The sequence below is a fragment of the Nycticebus coucang genome, chromosome 15 (assembly GCF_027406575.1).
Source record: "Nycticebus coucang isolate mNycCou1 chromosome 15, mNycCou1.pri, whole genome shotgun sequence".
NCBI lineage: Eukaryota > Metazoa > Chordata > Mammalia > Primates > Lorisidae > Nycticebus > Nycticebus coucang.
The window spans coordinates 87,820,006-87,839,601 of NC_069794.1; the positions used below are offsets into that span (position 1 = coordinate 87,820,006).

General features: G+C 42.7%; 1 protein-coding gene across 3 annotated transcripts; it reads left to right on the forward strand.

The window, feature by feature from the left end:
• The first annotated feature begins 755 nt into the window (after positions 1-755).
• Positions 756-13,133, forward strand: CCNA1 (cyclin A1). 3 transcript variants are annotated; one of them, XM_053563519.1, is made up of 9 exons: positions 756-895; positions 2,033-2,221; positions 7,499-7,745; positions 7,931-8,055; positions 8,481-8,704; positions 9,822-10,026; positions 11,477-11,590; positions 12,430-12,563; positions 12,875-13,133. In XM_053563519.1, exons 2-9 carry the CDS (start codon positions 2,057-2,059, stop codon positions 12,924-12,926), a joined length of 1,266 nt encoding a protein of 421 aa, XP_053419494.1. In that variant the 5' UTR covers positions 756-895; positions 2,033-2,056; the 3' UTR covers positions 12,927-13,133. The 3 variants fall into 3 exon arrangements, with proteins under 3 accessions (XP_053419494.1, XP_053419495.1, XP_053419491.1); XM_053563520.1 differs by lacking the exon at positions 756-895 and adding an exon at positions 1,231-1,364; XM_053563516.1 differs by lacking the exon at positions 756-895 and adding an exon at positions 1,488-1,594.
• The last annotated feature ends 6,463 nt before the right edge of the window (positions 13,134-19,596 follow it).

A 19,596-nucleotide genomic window follows, 5' to 3' on the forward strand; every position in this document is an offset into this window, starting at 1 on the left:
CAGAGGTCCTCAGCGTCTCAAGCAATCTCCAGTGTCTCCGAGTGGGGGAGGACCTTCGTGCATACATGCTCCTTCTATCACCACAAAGAGCCACCTTGCAAAACAAGGTGCTCCATTTGGTTCCCGTTGGCATCTGACTCATATGTTGTGGCTATCAAGAGGTAGCCAGAGTCCCATTTATACAATGCACACCCAGTTTGCTGGATAGAAACATTAATATGCTTCCTTAGGAAGATAGTGATAATTGTTGCTTAAAGTGGCCATTTGAATGGCTGTTGGATATGCTTTAGATTTAGCAATTTAGGGATTTAAAAAAAAAAACTAAACAGCAAAAGCAGTGACACTGCAGGTAACGTATATGGATATATATACATGTTTTTCTATAAGTTATGGATTCCTTTATTGGGAGAGCCTTGGCAGTCACTTTTACAGGGGCCGAGGCTCCAGGATTTCCAGGATGCCCCCGCCCCCATAGAAGGCGCTCTTTTTCCCTCTCTACCTTGCTGTGGACCCCCGGATCGAGGGCTTTCCTGCCCCGCGTGTTCAGAGCCTGGCACTGTCCCCTCAACGTCCCAAGCGCCATCGCTGCTGCCCACGTTCCTTCCCCTTCCTGGGCCACAATCTCGGAGTTCCCGGAGCAGCTTCACGTAAGAACCCGTCTGGGGAGCCCTCTCGTGGGGACCTTGAGCACCACGTGCGACCCTAAAATACCAACTCTTCTCTCCCACGTCACCGGGACACATGTACCGGGAACAGGGCCACCCAGGCTCGGCCTCTGCAGCTCAAAGACCCCAAATGAACCAAGGCCCGCCACCGCCGCCGCGAATGAGGAGGCGCCGCCTCCCGTCCGGGACCAGCCCGCCGCGCCTCGGCCGCCGTCGGGCGGGAAGTGTAGGTGTGTGAACCGGGAAGGGAGCGAGCCGCGGCCTGCGCAGCCCCGAGGGCGCCGCGTTGCTCTCCCGAGCCAAGGTTCTCGGGAGCGGGCCGCGCAAAAGACGTTAGCGGGAGGAGTTAGCGGCTGTTGGGAAAACGGGTGCAGGGAAACAGCCCCCGGCACTCGCAGAGTGGGCCGTCTTCCTCCCGGGCTGGGGGCGCTGGCCAGAAGGGGCGCGAGTGTCAACGGCGACCGCCCGCCCTGGCACGCCCGGGCAAGGCCGCGCAGGAGCAGCCGGAGGGCGGGCGACCGCCGATTGGCCCCGCGGGGCCCCGGAAGCCCTGGGGTCGCGAAGGCTGGGCCCGGAGCAAGCCAGGTCCGGAGGTCGCCATGGCGATGCGGCCTCCAGCGCGCACGCCCGCTGCGGTTGGCATGGGAGCGGCCCCGCGGGACCGGGAGCGTCGCTGATTGGCCGATTCAACAGACGCGGGTGGGCGGAAAGAGATTAGAGCGCAGCGCCCCGCCGCCGCCGTAGGGAGTCGGCGCCCGGCTGGAATCTACCGACGCCGCGGTCCCCTCCCGCCCCGCCCCGCCCTGCGCTGCCCCGCCCCCTCCGGCGCCCCCTCAGCCCCTGTCCTCGAGCGCACTTGCCACTTGCTACAGACGCGTATATAGATTTAAGGCCCCAGGACGTCGGGGCCGGCTGTCGGCTCCACGCAGGTTTTGGGGCCTTCTGTCTGGTGGGAGGAGGGCCGCGGGACGGCATCCTGCTTGTCGCTAGGTAAGGGGACGTACTTTCTGGCAGTGATATAGCTTGGATCTTTTGTTGGGGCCAGTGGAAATTGAGTGTCATAGCAGGGAAAGACCTAGGCTCACAGAGGTAAACTCCCAGTCAACTTGGCTCTTAGTATCTTGCCCTGGAGGTTTGTCAGGTTGTCTCTCTCTTTCCATGTCCTCAACCAGGTCCTGAAAGAAAACCCCAAGAGTGGTCCTCAACTGTTTAGGTTCAGAGGAGCTTTGATCGCTTGTGCCATCGTGCTCACACTCTTTCAGTCCCAATAATTGCTGAAAAGATCAGCAACTAATGGAGATTCCCTGGAGCCCCGGGTGGGTGGAGGGGGTTGGTTAACCGGCTTTGTGTTTCTCTTCCCCTGGTAGAAGCACCTTGTGGAGGCTGACGCAATGCATCGCAGCAGCTCCAAGAGCGGAGTTGTCGTGGCTCCCATGACAGGAGGTCCTGATGCGTGTCAGATGCTCACCAGAGCCCAGCTGGGTCAGGACCCCCCCCAAAGAACAGTGCTAGGGGTGCTAACTGAAAATGGACAGTACAGGAAGACCTGTGGCCAGGTAATTATTCAGGGGTACCAGAAAAGATGCTAGTGGAAAATGGGTCTCCTGCTATGGCGGGAGGTGCCTATCATGCCCCTTGAATGTTAGAACTCTGGAATCTGGACCATAGGGAAGTTGATTTTTAAAGATGACTTAAAAGATGATCCCGTTTTCCACTTAGAAATTGGAATTAATTTTCTTTTTCCAATGTCAAAGAAATCAGTCTAGGTAGGAACTGTTTGGATTAAGCATGAATGAAGTGATTTAAGTGCTGAACTCGAGTTCCTCCAGGTCAGAGTGGTGTTTAGACTGATATAGGCCAAACGTGAAGCAGTCCTGGATTACCTTTGCTGTGCTCCTTGAGGACAATGTTAGAATCAGGATTGGATCAGGCTGGACTGAGTTCATCTCCCCAGGACAGACTAAGGCAGGGTAATGAGCCCTCAGAGATCAGTTGTCAGCTTAACTGATCATGGATTCCTTCTTTAACAGATTAAAAACAGAATCTTTCCCATTTTATAGGTGAGAAAATATGAAAGGTTTAATCCCTCACCAAAAGAAAGTTAGGGTGGAAGCTGGGTTAGAAGCCTCTCGTCTACTGATTCTTCAAGTGATCTCTTCAAAGCTTTGGAGCAAATTGAGTGAAAGTGGTTTAATTTGAAGCAAACTTTAATTTGCTCAGCAGTGTTTATTTATTTTTGAGACAGAGTCTCAATCTATTGCCCTCGGTAGAGTGCTGTGGCATCACAGCTCACAGCAACCTCAAACTCTTGGACTTAAGCAATTCTCTTGTCTCAGCCTTCCAAGTAGCTGGGGCTACAGGCACCCGCCACAACGCCCAGCTATTATTTGGTTGTAGTTACCATTGTTGTTTGGTAGCTCGGGCTGGATTTGAACCCGCCAGCTCTGGTGTATGTGGCTGGCACCCTAGCGGCTGAGTTACAGGCGCTGAGCCAGCGATGTTTATCTTTTTATATTTAAAACCTAAGACCTGGCTCTTAGGTATTTTCACTTGTAACTATGCAGAGTGGTCTCATTTTAAATTCTTGTTATGTTCGGTGCCACCACAGCATTTCCCTGCCTCATTCTCCACAACCTTCTTAGAAATGCTTTCTATACCTTTCCTTCTCTCTTCAACCCTCCAAAACAACCTCCTCCCTTCTTACTCTCAGCTGATGACTTTACATCCTATAAAAATGTAGAAGGAGGGCAGTGCCTGTGGCTCAAAACAAACAAACAAAATATATATAGAAGCAACCAGAGGAGCAACTCCATATACCCCATGTACTGCGTCTTCCCCAACCTGTTATGTGACTTCTGTGTCCCTCCTCTTAAAGTGAGGTGAGCCCCGCATGTGTAAAGTCTATCTTGTTTGAGGATATCATCTAGCAACTCTGCCTTCTTTCATCAGTTTTCCCCCCTCTTCTGGGTCAAACCCATAAGCATATAAATGTACACGCAGAGTAATTCTGTCCATCTTTCCTTTGTAATTTTTTCCATCTTAAAAACCTTTCAACTACATGATCTTTGCAGTTTCTGTCTCATTTATTGAAACATTTCTTGAGAGTTTGTCTCTCCCATTAGCAGGTAAGCTCCATCCAGATGAGGATTTGGGATGTTATTTTGCTTTTGTGCGCTCACTGCTTGGATCAGTGCCTGGGTCTGATTAGGGTACCACACAATTCTTCATTGAATGAATGCTCTATGTCTGCAGTTCTTCTTTTGCTCTCTTTTAAAAATTTTTTTCATTCACATTAGTCGTAGGCATTTTGCTCCCTTTTGCCTTGAATCTTAGTCTGGTCTTTTCCTTACTTGACTGATAGCAGTATTTGACATAGTTGAACATTTTTTATTGCTTGAAATGATTTCTTCCCACTGAGCTTGGAGTTCATCATGCTCTTCAGGTTTTCTACTTATAACCTCCTTAATGTCCTGCTTCTTCCTCACAACTATATTCACTAAAGGTTAGAGTGCCCCAGGGCATAGTCTTTGGTCTGAATCTTGGACTCACTCCCTTAGTGTTAGGCTGGTGCAAATGTAATTGCAGTTTTGGACCATGAATTTTAAATCATTATAACTAGGTTCAGACACATCTTTATTAATTAGAATAGGAGACATTACAATAAACACATTGTTGCCAATGAGAAATAAGTTTATTACTGTATCATAAAAATCTGTGCTTTGGGATTTGATGAACTCTTGTAAAGCATTTTCTGCATCCTGCTGGTTGTGGAAGCATTTTCCCTGCAAAAAATTGTCAAGATGCTTGAAGAAATGGTAGTCGGTTGGTGAGCGGTCAGGTGAATATGGCAGATGAGGCAAAACTTCATAGTCCAAATCATTCAACTTCTGAAGCATTGGTTGTATGGCATGTGGTCAGGTGTTGTCATGGAGAAGAATTAGGCCCTTTCTGTTGACCAGTACTGGATGCAGTGGTTGTAGTTTTGGGTGTTTCTCACTGATTTGCTGAGCAGACTCCTCAGATGAGATGGGATTCAGAAAGCTGTAGTGGATCAAACTAGCAACAGACCACCAAATGGTGACCATGACCTTTTTTTGGTGCAAGTTTGGCTTTGGGAAGTGTTTGGAGGTTCCTGTTGGTCTGCCTACTGAGCTGGTCATTGTCAGTTGTGCGAAACCCACTTTTCATCACATATCACAATCTGATTGAGAAAGGGTTCTTTGTATAGTAAGAGAAGACAACACTTGAAAATGATTGCTCTGATTTTCGGTCAGCTCATGAGGCACCCACTTATTGAGATTTTTCACCTTTCCCATTAGCTTAAAATGCCAAGCAACTATACAATGATCCACGTTGAGTGCTTTGGCAACTTCTCATATAGCTGTCAGAGGATCAGCTTCGATGATTGCTCTCAACTGGTTGCTGTCAACTTCTGATGGGCAGCCACTATGCTTCTCATCTTCAAGGCTCTCATCTTTGCAAAACTTCTTGAACCACCCCTGTACAGTGCGTTCATTAGCAGTTCCTGGGCCAAATGCATTGTTGCTGTTGCAAATAGTCTCTGCTGCTTTACGACCCATCGAACACAAAAAAATCACCCAAATTTGCTTTTTGTCTAACATCATTTCCATAGTTCAAAATAAATAAAAAATAAGCAACAAGTAATGTCATTAGTAAAAAAACATAAACTGAGAAATGCTCATTAAAATGATGCATAACATAACCACATTTATGGAAGAATATATTCCAGTATTAAATGGCAAATTTCAAATGCAAAACTGCAATTACTTTTGCAGCAACTTGATAATATCTTCAAGTCTCCCAGAGTTAAATACCATGTATTTGTTGATGACTCATTTTTATCTCTGGCCTGGGACTCCATTGCAGGCTCACCTACTCAGGAGCCTACTTGACATCTCCACTTGGATGACATGATGGGCACCAAACCTTCTCCCTACTCACACTCCCAAAGTCTTCCCTGGCTCAGTCGATGAAACGTCCATCCTTCCTGATATTTAGCCTCAAGACCTTTGTTATCTGGACTCTTCTTTTTCCTCTCACCCCACATCTAATCTAGTGAGAAAATACTATTGCCTCTACTTCTCGAAATGTCTAGAACCTCTTTGCTTCTCATTTTTCAGTGTTACTTCCCTGGTTCAAACACCCATTGTGTCTCACCTAGGATCTGTAAAATTCATAACTGGTTGTCTTACTCTGATCTTGCTTTCCATAGCTGTACACAGCTAGAATGATCCTTGCAGACATAAAAGGCTCATCTTACTCCTGCCCAAAATCTTTCAGTGGCTTCCATCTCTGAATCAAAGCCAGTTCTTAAACAGCCTATGGTAGGCCTATGTGATCTGGCCTCTCTTTTTTATTCCAAACTTACGTCCTACACCACTCTGCCTCACTCTGCTCTGTCTGCTCTTACTGTATCTGTTTTTCTTTGCTCCTCCCCTTACCTCCCTAGGACTGGAATGTGAATCCCATGAGACTAGTCTTTGAACATTTTGTTCACTGCTAGATTCTGGGCACCTGGAATAGCATCTGGCACATTAGTTCAGTAAATGTTTGTTTAATGAATATGTATTTCAACTTGTGCTTGTGTATCTATGTAGCAAGAATCAGACTTGCCTGTGACTTGGAGTCAAGGTTATCTGGTTATAGTAACTTGTGACTGTGGTCCTTTATAGTCTCTGTGATTTTTTTTCTTTCCTGTACTATGATAGAGTTTTTTTGCTTAGTAGACATAAGTCACATATTTAACTTGATAAATCCAAGGGAAAGTGATGGAACTATACCATATCTTAGAAGTAGCCTTCGACAGTAAGCACCAAGATAAATTATCTAAACAAAATGTTAATGCACTAGATAGAGCTATCAACTTGACTCACCTTAAGAAGCAAGAGTGTTTGATGCATGATATTCCTTCACGGTGGTGACAACACAACTTCCATTGTTAGTTTTATAAGAATATGGAAGAGGGGGCGGTGCCTGTGGCTCAGTGAGTAGGGCGCCAGACCCATAAACCGAGGGTGGTGGGTTCGAGCTTGGCCCCAGCCAAACTGCAACAACAACAACAACAACAAAAAAAAAAATAGCCGGGCATTGTGGCGGGTGCTTGTAGTTCCAGCTACTCAGGGGGCTGAGGCAAGAGAATCACTTAAGCCCAAGAGCTGGAGGTTGCTGTGAGCTATGACACCACGGCGACAAAGTAAGACTCTGTTTCTGAAGAAAAAAAAAAAAGAATATGGAAAAGGAAGTGATTGAGAAATTTCCCCAGTCATAATTGCATTAAGTCATAGATAAACATTCTATGGCTTGTACGAAAATGTAGTAGTATATATAGGTTTCCAAAATCATCATGTATCTAAATAATTGGGTATTAAAATGGGAACTTTATAGGATACTGCTGGTAAAAAGTTAAGTATTTAAGGAGGGAGAATATAGGACTATGGGTCAAGAGGTATTCTGACTACTTATAAAATCCTGTGATGCTATAAACATAAAATGCAAATTTGCTATCTTCCCCTTAAATGTGCTACTTACTTCATTTTGGAGGAGAGCTATAGCTTTTTCCTATAACCATGAGTTCTCTTATGTGAGAAGGATGATGAATTTTAAGTAGTCTTTCCCCATATATCAAATGTTGACAAAAATAAAGGAACAATTATACTTTTGAAGCCTCATTTTCTGGAGTTAAATTGCCAGCCTGGAAATTTTGGTTTAGGTTTCATCTTACCTTCTCAGGGTGCTGGTTTGAGTTACCCGGGGTCATACAATGCATATGGTCTTTAGAGTAGCCTCTAATGAAGGATTTAAACCTTTTTTAGGGGATCACAGCAATAAAGTGTTTTTCTGGATCTGAAAATGCCTTCCCTCCAGCTGGAAAGAAAGGGCTGTCTGATTCTGGGGTCCACGAACCCCCCAAGCAAGGGTTTGACATCTACATGGATGAACCTGAGCAGGGGGACAGAGAGAGCTGCTCAGGCAGAGAGGGGATGGCGTTTGAGGATGTATATGAAGTAGACGCCAGCACACTCAAGTCAGACCTCCACTTCCTGCTGGATTTCAGCTCAGGTAATCTGACTCGCCTACGCCTGATGGTGCTGTGTGTTCCTAATCGCCTGCAGTGTCTAATAGAAAGTAACTAGCAAGAGAAAAACAGGAAGTAATGGCTATATTCCCAACTGCCTGTGGAGGGTTAGTGGATGGAACAAGTTTTTAAATTAAGCGATTTATCTGACAATGTTGAACCCTTGCAGTTTCCCCTATGCTGGTAGATTCATCTCTCCATTCCCAGTCTGAAGATGCATCAGATGTTGGCACAGATGTGATAAATGTGACTGAATATGCTGAAGAAATTCATCAGTACCTTAGAGAAGCTGAAGTGAGTCTTCCAAACTTCTACTACAATCTCCATGATGCCAGGTTTTTACAATATTTAGATAAGTTATAAACTCTTGGCCATAACTATTAGTGAATGGCGCTCTTGTGACAGCTAAACATAAGAATATCTATAAAAAATAATATTTGTGATGGTGAGTAGCAATAACTTAGATTATTTCTGTATGACTTGAGGAATTACTTAAGTATTTCACTCTTGGGAATAACTCATATTGCCATTTCCCCCCTCCCTCTAGTACAGAACCGGGAATTCTAACTTTCTTCCTTACCATGATAAAGATTTACTTGGCTCTGAATCGAGATCCTCCTAACCTTTGCTCATGAAACTTTTAAAAATAGCGATGTACTGTGGAATGTTCTTTCTGATAATTGCCACTACTTAAAAATCAAAACTGTTTCCACAAACAGATGAGGTACAGACCCAAAGCTCACTACATGAGAAAGCAGCCGGACATCACAGAAAGCATGCGTACAATTCTGGTGGACTGGCTGGTGGAGGTCGGTGAAGAATACAAGCTTCAAGCAGAGACTCTGTATCTGGCTGTCAACTTCCTGGACAGATTCCTTTCGTGTATGTCTGTTCTGAGAGGCAAATTGCAGCTCGTAGGAACAGCAGCTATTCTTTTGGCTTCGTAAGTGTTCTTTCAGTTTGAATAACGGAAACTATTGCATGTCAAAACAATTTTTATGAAGTGTTCATAAGAATTGATTCATAATTAAAACTTTCATGCCTCCTTTGATAAAAGATTATCATCTGCTCAGGATTTACTGAGAACCCGAATCTTACCAAATGTTTATTTATTCTTTACTTCAGCTGTTTAAGATTTATAGCAACAAATTGAACTTGTTGAGGCAGCCAACAGCTCAAATTCAGGATCTAATTAACAAATACAAAATGCACTGTGGGCTTTTGGCTATCTTCTCATAAAAGTAAAAGTCATATTTAAAGAGGTTTTGGTTATGTGAAAGCTGTCTTCATGATCTAGCAAATGACCCATAATAACACAGTTTGTTTATGTGGTTACAATAAATGAACTCTTTTAGCTGGTTCCTGTTACTGTCTGGCATTCACAACAACACCCCATTGTGTAGGAAAAGAGAGCGGGGTTGCGGTTGAGCTGCCTTCAAGTGACCTGTTGCTGAGTGATAGATAATTTCTTTTCTGTTCTTCTGGTCTCGAACATTCTATTATTAATGCATTAAAAACTTGCCATTAAAAACTTACTCCCCTAAAGAGAGTATACTAGAAACAAAAGCAGAGGAAAGAATTGATAATAGTGACATTATATCGTTATCTTTTTCTTGGCTGTACGGCATCATTTGCTAATTCAGTAGAGAAAGTTAAACATGATCTTTTTAAAAACTAAAGGCCTATGGAATTTTTTTATGTCATTGCGTTCATCATAACATTTTTTTTACAAAATAATTTTAGGGCTATAGAATTAATAAGAATTTACCGTTAGTGTCTGCCATTCAGAATCTTTCAGCATATCAGAGGCCAAAACACAAAATTCTCAGTTTGAAATTATTTGTCACTACTCCTAGCAGTAAGTACAACATGTCCTTATAATACCTATATTCTTGGTCTTGAAGAAACAAACTAATATTTTCATAGCCTTGTGCCATTTAGTGGTGTTTAGGTGGATATGTGGGTACAAAGTAAAGAAGTCTGCAAGGGAATTTTGTAGCACACGGAAGTAGAGCGATAGGTTCCAAGCTTTACTTCTAAAAACTCTTTACCTTTCCAAGGAAATATGAAGAGATATATCCACCTGAAGTAGATGAGTTTGTCTATATAACTGATGATACGTACACTAAGCGGCAGCTGTTGAGAATGGAACACCTACTCCTGAAAGTCCTCGCTTTTGATCTGACAGTGCCAACCACCAACCAGTTTCTCCTTCAGTACCTGCGGCGGCAGGGAGTGTGTGTGAGAACTGAGAACCTGGCCAAGGTACATATACCACCTCTGTGACTTCCAGGAGCTCCGGCTGCCAGTCTTTCCCAGGCACTCTTCTGTTCTTACTTCCTTTTCAGTTTTGTTTTATGCACCCAGAAAACTTTTTAGCAATGGACACAAGTTCTGGTTACAGAATGTTACTATTGACTACGCTTGGCAGGCGTGGGTTGTCTCCTTACCCAACTATTAAAGAAATTTAGGCTTAGAGATTGTTCCCTTATACACAGACAACATGCAAGAAATGTCTCTTAAGATTACAGAGTGGGAACAAAGTAAATGTAGTTTGATTCTGGTCTCCTAACATAGTAAGTAATGACGCATTTTATTTGGTTTGGAGACATAAATTTTTAGTTGAAGACATTATTGGTCTGGCCAACTTGGTTTCCAACCACTGTGATCTAGGAAATATGATATTTATGTTCTATACAAAGAGTGATAAGGATGGGGCAGCACCTGTGACTCAAAGGAGTAGGGTGCCGGCCCCATATACCAGAGGTGACGGGTTCAAACCCGGCCCCGGCCAAAAACTGCAAAAAAAAAAAAAAAAGTGTAATAAGGATGTCTAGGGCGGCACCTGTGGCTCAAGGAGTAGGGCGCCGGTCCCATATGCCGGAGGTGGCGAGTTCAAACCCAGCCCTGGCCAAAAACCAAAAAAAAAAAAATAAAAAATAAGGATGTCTACATCAATTTCCTAATGTGTTTCTTCTAATCTGATATGTTCCCACTTGTACTGTTTGAGCCTCTGAACTGCATGCATATGCTTGGTAAAATAATAGCTTTATATGATCATATATTAGCCAAAGGTTGTTTCCATTGTAGCTGCCAGAGCAATGCTACTTTATCTGACCAACTAAATCTGCACTACTAGGATAAGAAAAGTAACCTGTCACATGTACTATGTGGATAAGCAAAATCAGTAGGACCTTTGTAAGTCGACAGCCCAAGGCACTGGAACAAACTGGTTGACATACGAAGTTGGTCAACATAAGGAACTAAGGCCAGGTGATGCATGTCTGGCCTGTGAAAATTAGGTCAACTTAAGGATTTAGTTAACTATGGAGGTTCTGGGTAGTGCCTGTGGCTCAAGGGAGTAGGGCGCCGGCCCCATATGCTGGAGGTGGAGGGTTCAAACCCAGCCCCGGCCAAAAACCGCAAAAAAAAAAAACCAAACAAACCCCCTCCCCCCCCAAAAAACGGAACAAAACTATGGAGGTTCTACTATACTTGTGTATTGAAATTTTATTGTAACATAAATGATACTCTGGTTATGGACAGGCATACCCGTTATTAACCCAGTGAGTAGTTTTGAGTTTCTGTTTCATACTCAATACTAGATGCTGGCTGAGCAAAGTTAACACACGATTTATTCCCTTGCTATTTCTAGGTTTTCATGTGACCTTTGTCAAATGTATAATTCTGATGAAATTTTCTCTCTTGTGCTTAGTATGTAGCAGAACTGAGTCTACTTGAAGCTGACCCATTCTTGAAATACCTTCCTTCATTGACAGCTGCAGCAGCTTACTGCCTGGCAAACTATACTGTGAATAGGCACTTCTGGGTAAGAATCTAACTTCTTTCTAGATAAAATTGAAGGCCTATATAAAATCTGTTCATTCACTCTCAGGATTTAAAATGAACTTGCCTCTTCTGAGGGAAAGTTAGTTTAATAAGGAGCTGTCTGTCTTGACATCAGACTACAACATGCTGCTGTGTCTTGCTGATCAGCCTTCATGGCTTTGACTCAGTGAGGACTGAGGTTGCAGGAGGTCAAGGAGATAGCATCTAATGCTCCTTCAACAAAAGTAGGCCTGGAAACCTCAGTACCTGCTATTAGGCTTGATCAATTCAAGCTAAAGTTGTTGGCCTTTCCTATCTGTGTTGACAAAAAACCTGGGTCCAATTAGGATGGCCAGAGGATTGCCCCAGGTTTTCAAGAGAACAGGGTAATTAGTGTTGTTGCTCTTGTCTGAGAAGGTGGCAAGATCAGAAATGGGCCCTTAGGTTATATTTTGGAAACTTACTGTTATGCTTAAAGAAATTGAGAGTCTGTCTTTACTTTATGGAATACTTAATTCTTCACTTGCATTTTGACTAAAAATCTTTCATATTCTATACAAATAGGAGGATCAAGCAAAGGGGCTCTTTAAGGATCAGTAAAAATCCCACTCATGAGGGAACAGGGAAAGTGATCTTCCCCTAAATTGAGCATTATCAATGTACGGTATGGCTGTTCTTTCTAAAGTTTTATACATAAAGTCTCTGAAGGTCACGATTCCTTTTGAGATCAATGTGGATATTTACTAAGAGATTAATTCTCTTTATTTCACAATCAGATCTTCAGATTTCTAATATCTTATAATGTTATGTGAAGCAATTTTTTTCTTTTGTCTTGATTAGCCAGAAACTCTTGCTGCATTTACAGGCTATTCATTAAGCGAAATCGGGCCTTGCCTGAGTGAGCTACATAAGGCGTGCCTTGATATGCCCCATCGACCTCAGCAGGCCATTAGGGAGAAGTATAAGGCTTCAAAGTAAGTCACTGACATTCTCTTCTCTTGGCTCTCTTTTTAAAGCTTCATGGGTTATAGTAACATCAGAATTAAAAATAGAACAAATTGTGTATCAGGTTAGTAGACTAGGTTAGTAGACTACTGTTACATATTAAATCAAGAAAATCACTTTGTAGAGGCCTACGTTTATGATCTGTAAGTTTGTAGTACTATAGTAAGCCAGCTTCCTTCCATTCTGTTAAAACCACTGGAAAATTTTCTGTGGCCCAGCCGAGATTGTACAAAACTGAAGTCTTTGGCCTGTGCTGACCTTGCCTTGGGTCTCATTTCAGGTACCTGCATGTGTCTCTCATGGAACCACCTGCAGTTCTTCCTCTACAATAAGTTGCAGAACTGAAGCACTTCCAGAACTTACGTCCATACCGACAGACTTGCTCTTAATAGTCATAGGTTCCTGCAGGTTGCGTTCGCTAAGGTTGATAAAAATATAGATGACTTTTTTTAATGTAGATGTATTTAGGTTTTCTTAGACTTCAGTGGCTTGTAATATAGTCTAACATTTTTTTAAAGAATAAACACCTTGCCTCATGATCATGTGTTAGGCTTATTTACTACTTAACATGGCTGAAATTTTGGCTGATAGTATTAAAAGTGTCATCTCTATTTTAAGCATTCTTCTAAATTGGTTTTACAAATGTGGCATGCTATTTGGATTGAATGTTCTGAGGCTTCCAGGGATTTTCATGTTTGGTAAGTGACTACTGTGAGGCTTTTAACCTCCTGTCTCTTTACTCCCCATATTGCTCTCCGTAGATTAGCAGCTGAGAGAAGAGCTGGCCCAGGAGTGAAGGTGTGTGAATAAGCATGGCTTGTTCTAGCTTCCCTCTGCAACCTGAGTCAGAAAACAGTGGCTGAGGCCTAACTACAGTCAGGTGCCTCTTAGAGGGGGTTTATATTTAATTCTAGTCCAGAGACACTGTGCTCCTTTGTAAAGAGCTGCCATTATGGCTATGTTCAATTTTAATTTAGGCACCTGTCAAGCATATATTTTAGTCGTAGGAGATTCTTTGGTAGGTAGAAGAAAAAGTAAATTTCTCCATGGGAAGGGACTTTAGAATGATAAAGGCAGTCCCTGGGGACAGGGTGACATCCATTCTAAACCTTGCTGTGGCTTGTATTCTTCATGATTCTACAAGTTATTTCACTACATTCACATATGGTACCTTTCAGCTATCCATCATTTCTTAAAAGGTTTTCGTATTGCCTTTCTATTCTTTTCTGCAGATAAATATTATCAAGTATCTTCATTTCTGGTTCCAATGAAGAAATAGACATCTCTCTAAGTGTTCTGACATTTATTGCATACATTTCATAAAGAGGATACGGGAGCTGTATCAATACTGAATTTTTATATTATGTAATTAATAACTTGTTATTTCACCCTCTAATTTGTGACTGGCTATGTTTCTGTTCCTTGCATAGATATGCTGAACTTTTCCAACTATCCTTTTGCACTTGACAACTGAAAAATTGCCCCCACCCCCGCACCAATGAGGTAGAGGGAGAAGGCAATTCTGGGTAGGATTTGGGTGGTCCAAGTGCTGTTTGTTCTTTTCAAGTCTTAAGATTTGAGTGACTTGGACAGGGAAGTTTCTTCTCGTTCTTTACCTACTTGCACTGTCTGACCACTTTCCTATGATATGTACATCTGTTTTGAACTGGACTTAGATACAATAACATTTCCTTTTACTAGTAATATTCCTTTTTAGGATGTCTTGCTTCAACTAGAAGGGACAGTATGATTTATTTTGCAAAGAAAGTTTTTGTTTTGAAAATCGGTTTCAAACTTTAGCCTTGAATCTGGGTTACAAAACCATACTATAGGACTTAGAGGTTTGAACACATGACTCTTATGTTCTTTGCTGCCAGCAGTTTGCACACACCCCATTCCCATATTCCCACCCAAGCCACGCCCTCTCCCATGCAACAGACTGCAAAGAACTAGACCTTGGTCTTAATTTACTTACTGCTTTCTTCTGTCCCTGAAATTCTTTATTTCAAAATAGAAATACAAGCCTGGTGGTGGCTCAGGCCTATAATTCTAGCACTTTGGGATGCTGAGGTGGGAGGACTGCTTGAGGCTCGGAGTTTGAGACAAACCTAGGCAACATAGTGAGACTCTCTCTACAAAAAAATACCAGAAGTAGCTGGGTATGGTGGTACATGCCTGTCATCAGCTACTGAGGCTGAGGCAGAAGGATCCCTTTGAGCCCAGGAATTTGAGGTTTCTGTGATCTTTGTTTGTGCCACTGTATGCTAGCCTGAGCAACAGAGTGAGACCCTTTCTTAAAAACTAAATAATAAAAATAAAAGTATAGCCATCACTGTGTACCTGTCACCCAGCTTAAAATAGTTGTACACCAATGGGGGGGTGGGCAGAGAGGGTTGGTTTTCACATGTCCCTGACTCCTCCCCCATTGGTTTGGAACTCTAAGACAGAATAGCAGCCTTCTGTGTGTCCCTCCTTTCATATCATTATTATTCCCTGATTTAGAGTTGATCAAGGCCACACATGGTTTATATAGTCAGGGGCTATGACATTTCGGTCAGCAGAGGGCTGCATGTGTAACATGAGGGTAGTCCCATAAGGTTACCGTACCACATCTTTACTGTACCTTTCCTATATTTAGATATCTTTAAATATACAAATACTTACTGTCCTGTTACCATCGTTTATAGTATTCAGGCTGTCCAGGTGTGCAGCCTAAAGCAATAGGCTTTATTATCTAGCCGAGGTGTGCAGTAGGCCGTACCATCCAGGTGTGTGCTAAGTGCAGTGTGTGATGTTCACAGGACAACAGAACTGCCTAATGATGTGTTTCTTATAACATGCACCATTGCTAAGTAACCATGACTATACTTTATAAGAATATATCCATAAACAATAATGCTTGTTTTTAAAATTTAATGTTAGACTGTCTCTCATATCCTCAGGGATAGGGGCCTTAGGTGGCACTGTGATTTGAGACTATCTGTGCTGTATAAGTAGAATCCTAGTTATTTGTACTATTGCACAGTCTTACGTGAGTATGGCATGATTTATCTGTCTCTCTTTTTTTTTTTTTCCACTTTTTTTTTTTTTTATTGTTGGGGATTCATTGAGGGTACAATAAGCCAGGTTACACTGATTGCAATTGTTAGGTAAAGTCCCTCTTGCAATCATGTCTTACCCCCATAAAGTGTGACACACACCAAGGCCCCACCCCCGCCCTCCATCCCTCTTTCTGCGTTTCCTCCCCCCCCATAACCTTAATTGTCATTAATTGTCCTCATATCAAGATTGAGTACATAGGATTCATGCTTCTCCATTCTTGTGATGCTTTACTAAGAATAATGTCTTCCACTTCCATCCAGGTTAATACGAAGGATGTAAAGTCTCCATTTTTTCTAATGGCTGAATAGTATTCCATGGTATACATATACCACAGCTTGATAATCCATTCCTGGGTTGGTGGGCATTTAGGCTGTTTCCACATTTTGGCGATTGTAAATTGAGCTGCAATAAACAGTCTAGTACAAGTGTCCTTATGATAAAAGGATTTTTTTCCTTCTGGGTAGATGCCCAGTAATGGGATTGCAGGATCAAATGGGAGGTCTAGCTTGAGTGCTTTGAGGTTTCTCCATACTTCCTTCCAGAAAGGTTGTACTAGTTTGCAGTCCCACCAGCAGTGTCAAAGTGTTCCCTTCTCTCCACATCCACGCCAGCATCTGCAGTTTTGAGATTTTGTGATGTGGGCCATTCTCACTGGGGTTAGATGGTATCTCAGGGTGGTTTTGATTTGCATTTCTCTAATATATAGAGATGATGAACATTTTTTCATGTGTTTGTTAGCCATTCGTCTGTCATCTTTAGAGAAGTTTCTATTCATGTCTCTTGCCCATTGATATATGGGATTGTTGGCTTTTTTCATGTGGATTAATTTGAGTTCTCTATAGATCCTAGTTATGTCTGATTGAAAATGTGCAAATATCCTTTCCCATTGTGTAGGTTGTCTCTTTGCTTTGGTTATTGTCTCCTTAGCTGTACAGAAGCTTTTCAGTTTAATGAAGTCCCATTTGTTTATTTTTGTTGTTGTTGCAATTGCCATGGCAGTCTTCTTCATGAAGTCTTTCCCCAGGCCAATATCTTCCAGTGTTTTTCCTATGCTTTCTTTGAGGATTTTTATTGTTTCATGCCTTAAATTTAAGTCCTTTATCCATCTTGAATCAATTTTTGTGAGTGGGGAAAGGTGTGGGTCCAGTTTCAGTCTTTTACATGTAGACATCCAGTTCTCCCAACACCATTTATTGAATAGGGAGTCTTTCCCCCAAGGTATGTTCTTGTTTGGTTATCGAAGATTAGGTGGTTGTAAGATGTTAGTTTCATTTCTTGGTTTTCAATTCGATTCCAAGTGTCTATGTCTCTGTTTTTGTGCCAGTACCATGCTGTCTTGAGCACTGTGGCTTTGTAGTACAGACTAAGATCTGGTATGCTGATGCCCCCAGCTTTATTTTTATTACTAAGAACTGCCTTACCTATACGGGGTTTTTTCCGGTTCCATACAAAACGCAGAATCATTTTCTCCAAATCTTGAAAGTACGAGGTTGGTATTTTGATAGGAATGGCATTGAATAGGTAGATTGCTTTGGGAAGTATAGACATTTTAACAATGTTGATTCTCCCCATCCATAAGCATGGTATGTTCTTCCATTTGTTAATATCCTCTGCTATTTCCTTTCTGAGGATTTCATAGTTTTCTTTATAGAGGTCCTTCACCTCCTTCGTTAGGTATATTCCTAGGTATTTCATTTTCTTTGGAACTATGGTGAAGGGAGTTGTGTCCTTAATTAGCTTCTCATCTTGACTGTTATTGGTGTATACAAAGGCTACTGACTTGTGGACATTGATTTTATATCCTGAAACATTACTGTATTTTTTGATGACTTCTCGGAGTCTTGTGGTTGAGTCTTTGGGTTCTCTAAGTATAAGATCATGTCATCAGCAAAGAGGGAGAGTTTGACCTTCTCTGCTCCCATTTGGATTCCCTTTATTTCCTTGTCTTGCTGAATTGTATTGGCTAGAACTTCCAGCACTATGTTGAATAGTAAAGGTGATAGAGGACAACCTTGTCTGGTTCCAGTTCTAAGAGGAAAAGCTTTCAGTTTTACTCCATTCAGTAAAATATTAGCTGTGGGTTTATCATAGATAGCTTCAATCAGTTTTAGAAATGTGCCACCTATGCCTATACTCTTCAGTGTTCTAATTAGAAAAGGATGCTGGATTTTATCAAATGCTTTTTCTGCATCTATTGAGAGGATCATGTGATCTTTATTTTTGCCTCTGTTAATATGGTGGATAACGTTTATGGACTTGCGTATGTTAAACCAGCCTTGCATCCCTGGGATGATATCTGTCTCTTAATTTTTCCCCAGTTTTCTCCTTGCCCAGACTCTCGTACCCCTTGGTTGCTAGCAAAGGATGTTGGTTTAGCCCTGCCTGAACCAGTAGTCTGGGAATGCCACCTCTCTGCACCCCGGAGGCCCTTTGGCCTGTGGCTTTAGACAGATCCAGGCCTTTCTGAGGAATTTGTTCATGTTGTGAACCCAGAGGCCCTAGTTGAAGTGGGCTACTGAGAGAAGACTATGGGAACAACTTCTCTGACCCTTTATAAGGAGCTAAATCCCCCTAAAAGGATACGTGTTTTTCTAGTACGTTTTTGCCACCAAAGAGTTAAATCATCTAGACATGTCTTACCATTACAACTTCAAAATGGAAGCATGTCCTTTGTGGCTGAGAGTGCCCTCGCCTGTGCTAGTGACAGGCTTCCTGCTGCTTGTGTCTGGACTGTGGGGAGGGATCCTGGGGAGGGGAGGTGGTCCTTGGAGTTCATTGCTGTAGGAAGGCCCAGCATGCAAGACTCAAGGTCTCCCAGATGGGAGATGACTTCCCTTCAATTTTACAGGGTATATGCATACTTTAAGTGGTGAACTGTTTATGTCTTTTGTTACTGATTGCTGGACTTGATAATTATTGAAAAACCAAATGGTCAGTGCTTACTCAGCCAGAGTCATGATGGGTTCTGAGGTGAGAAGCCTGAGGGTGAAGGAACATGGAAAGGAGGTCCTGGGCAAAGTCAAAATGGCAACTGTGGATGGAATGTCCTTGAAGAAGATGAAGTTTCCTAGGGTAAGTAAAGTGGCTCACTGAGGTGATGGGCCCATTCACTTGCCCCGCCCCCAGTGCACCCTTCTCCATGGTTGTCTCCTCCCTTTCACTGGGCTGGATTTCCTGCGGGGCATCTCTGTGTGTTTGCTCACATCTGTCAAGACACTATTGTGAGCATCAACTTGTTCACTACCTGCAAACGTGATTCACTAGCTAATGGGCCCGGGGGGAGCTACACACAGTGGAATGTTGGCTGGATATAGTGGAGTTTCAGCCACATACTGCAGGTACATCAATATTCTCAACTGGTTCACAGTCATACTAACTTTTCACCCTAAATATCCTCCCTCTTCCCTCCATCTTTACTTTTCACATTGACTGATTTTTCTCTGCATTATCAAGCGTTACCTATAGGATCAGGGATGTATGTCCATGCTGAAATCCTGTCTTTTTGTTCAGTGTATGAGCTATCACATTCAAAGACAAAACCAACTTTTTCTTGCTCCCTACTACCCCCAGTTTGTGAGCAAAAAGAGAAAGAGGATACCAACAGCTACAATCCCGGCAGGGAATCTGATGTTGGACTACAGTTGAAATATACATACCCCCTGACTCTGTCTCAAATGGAATTCTTTTTAATTGTATAGGTGTTTGCAAAGTTACACAGTACCTAAGGCTGGGGAGGCAGCCGAGGCTGACCCTTTATCAAGCCCAGACTCAGCTAATGGAGACAGTGGATCAGGAGACAATGGATCAAGCTCAAAGTGGAAGTCAGGCCTCTGCAACTACCAGCTGCAGGGCTGCACTTATGTGCTCCTTGCTTCTGAGAGCAACTCATGCTGGAGTTAG

Coding starts and splice junctions, on each gene's coding strand:
- CCNA1 (XM_053563519.1), top strand. CDS start 2,057: ATGCATCGCAGCAGCTCCAAGAGCGGAGTTGTCGTGGCTCCCATGACA. Junction 2,222..7,498: donor ACAGGAAGACCTGTGGCCAG/GTAATTATTCAG, acceptor AACCTTTTTTAG/GGGATCACAGCAATAAAGTG. Junction 10,027..11,476: donor GAACTGAGAACCTGGCCAAG/GTACATATACCA, acceptor TCTTGTGCTTAG/TATGTAGCAGAACTGAGTCT.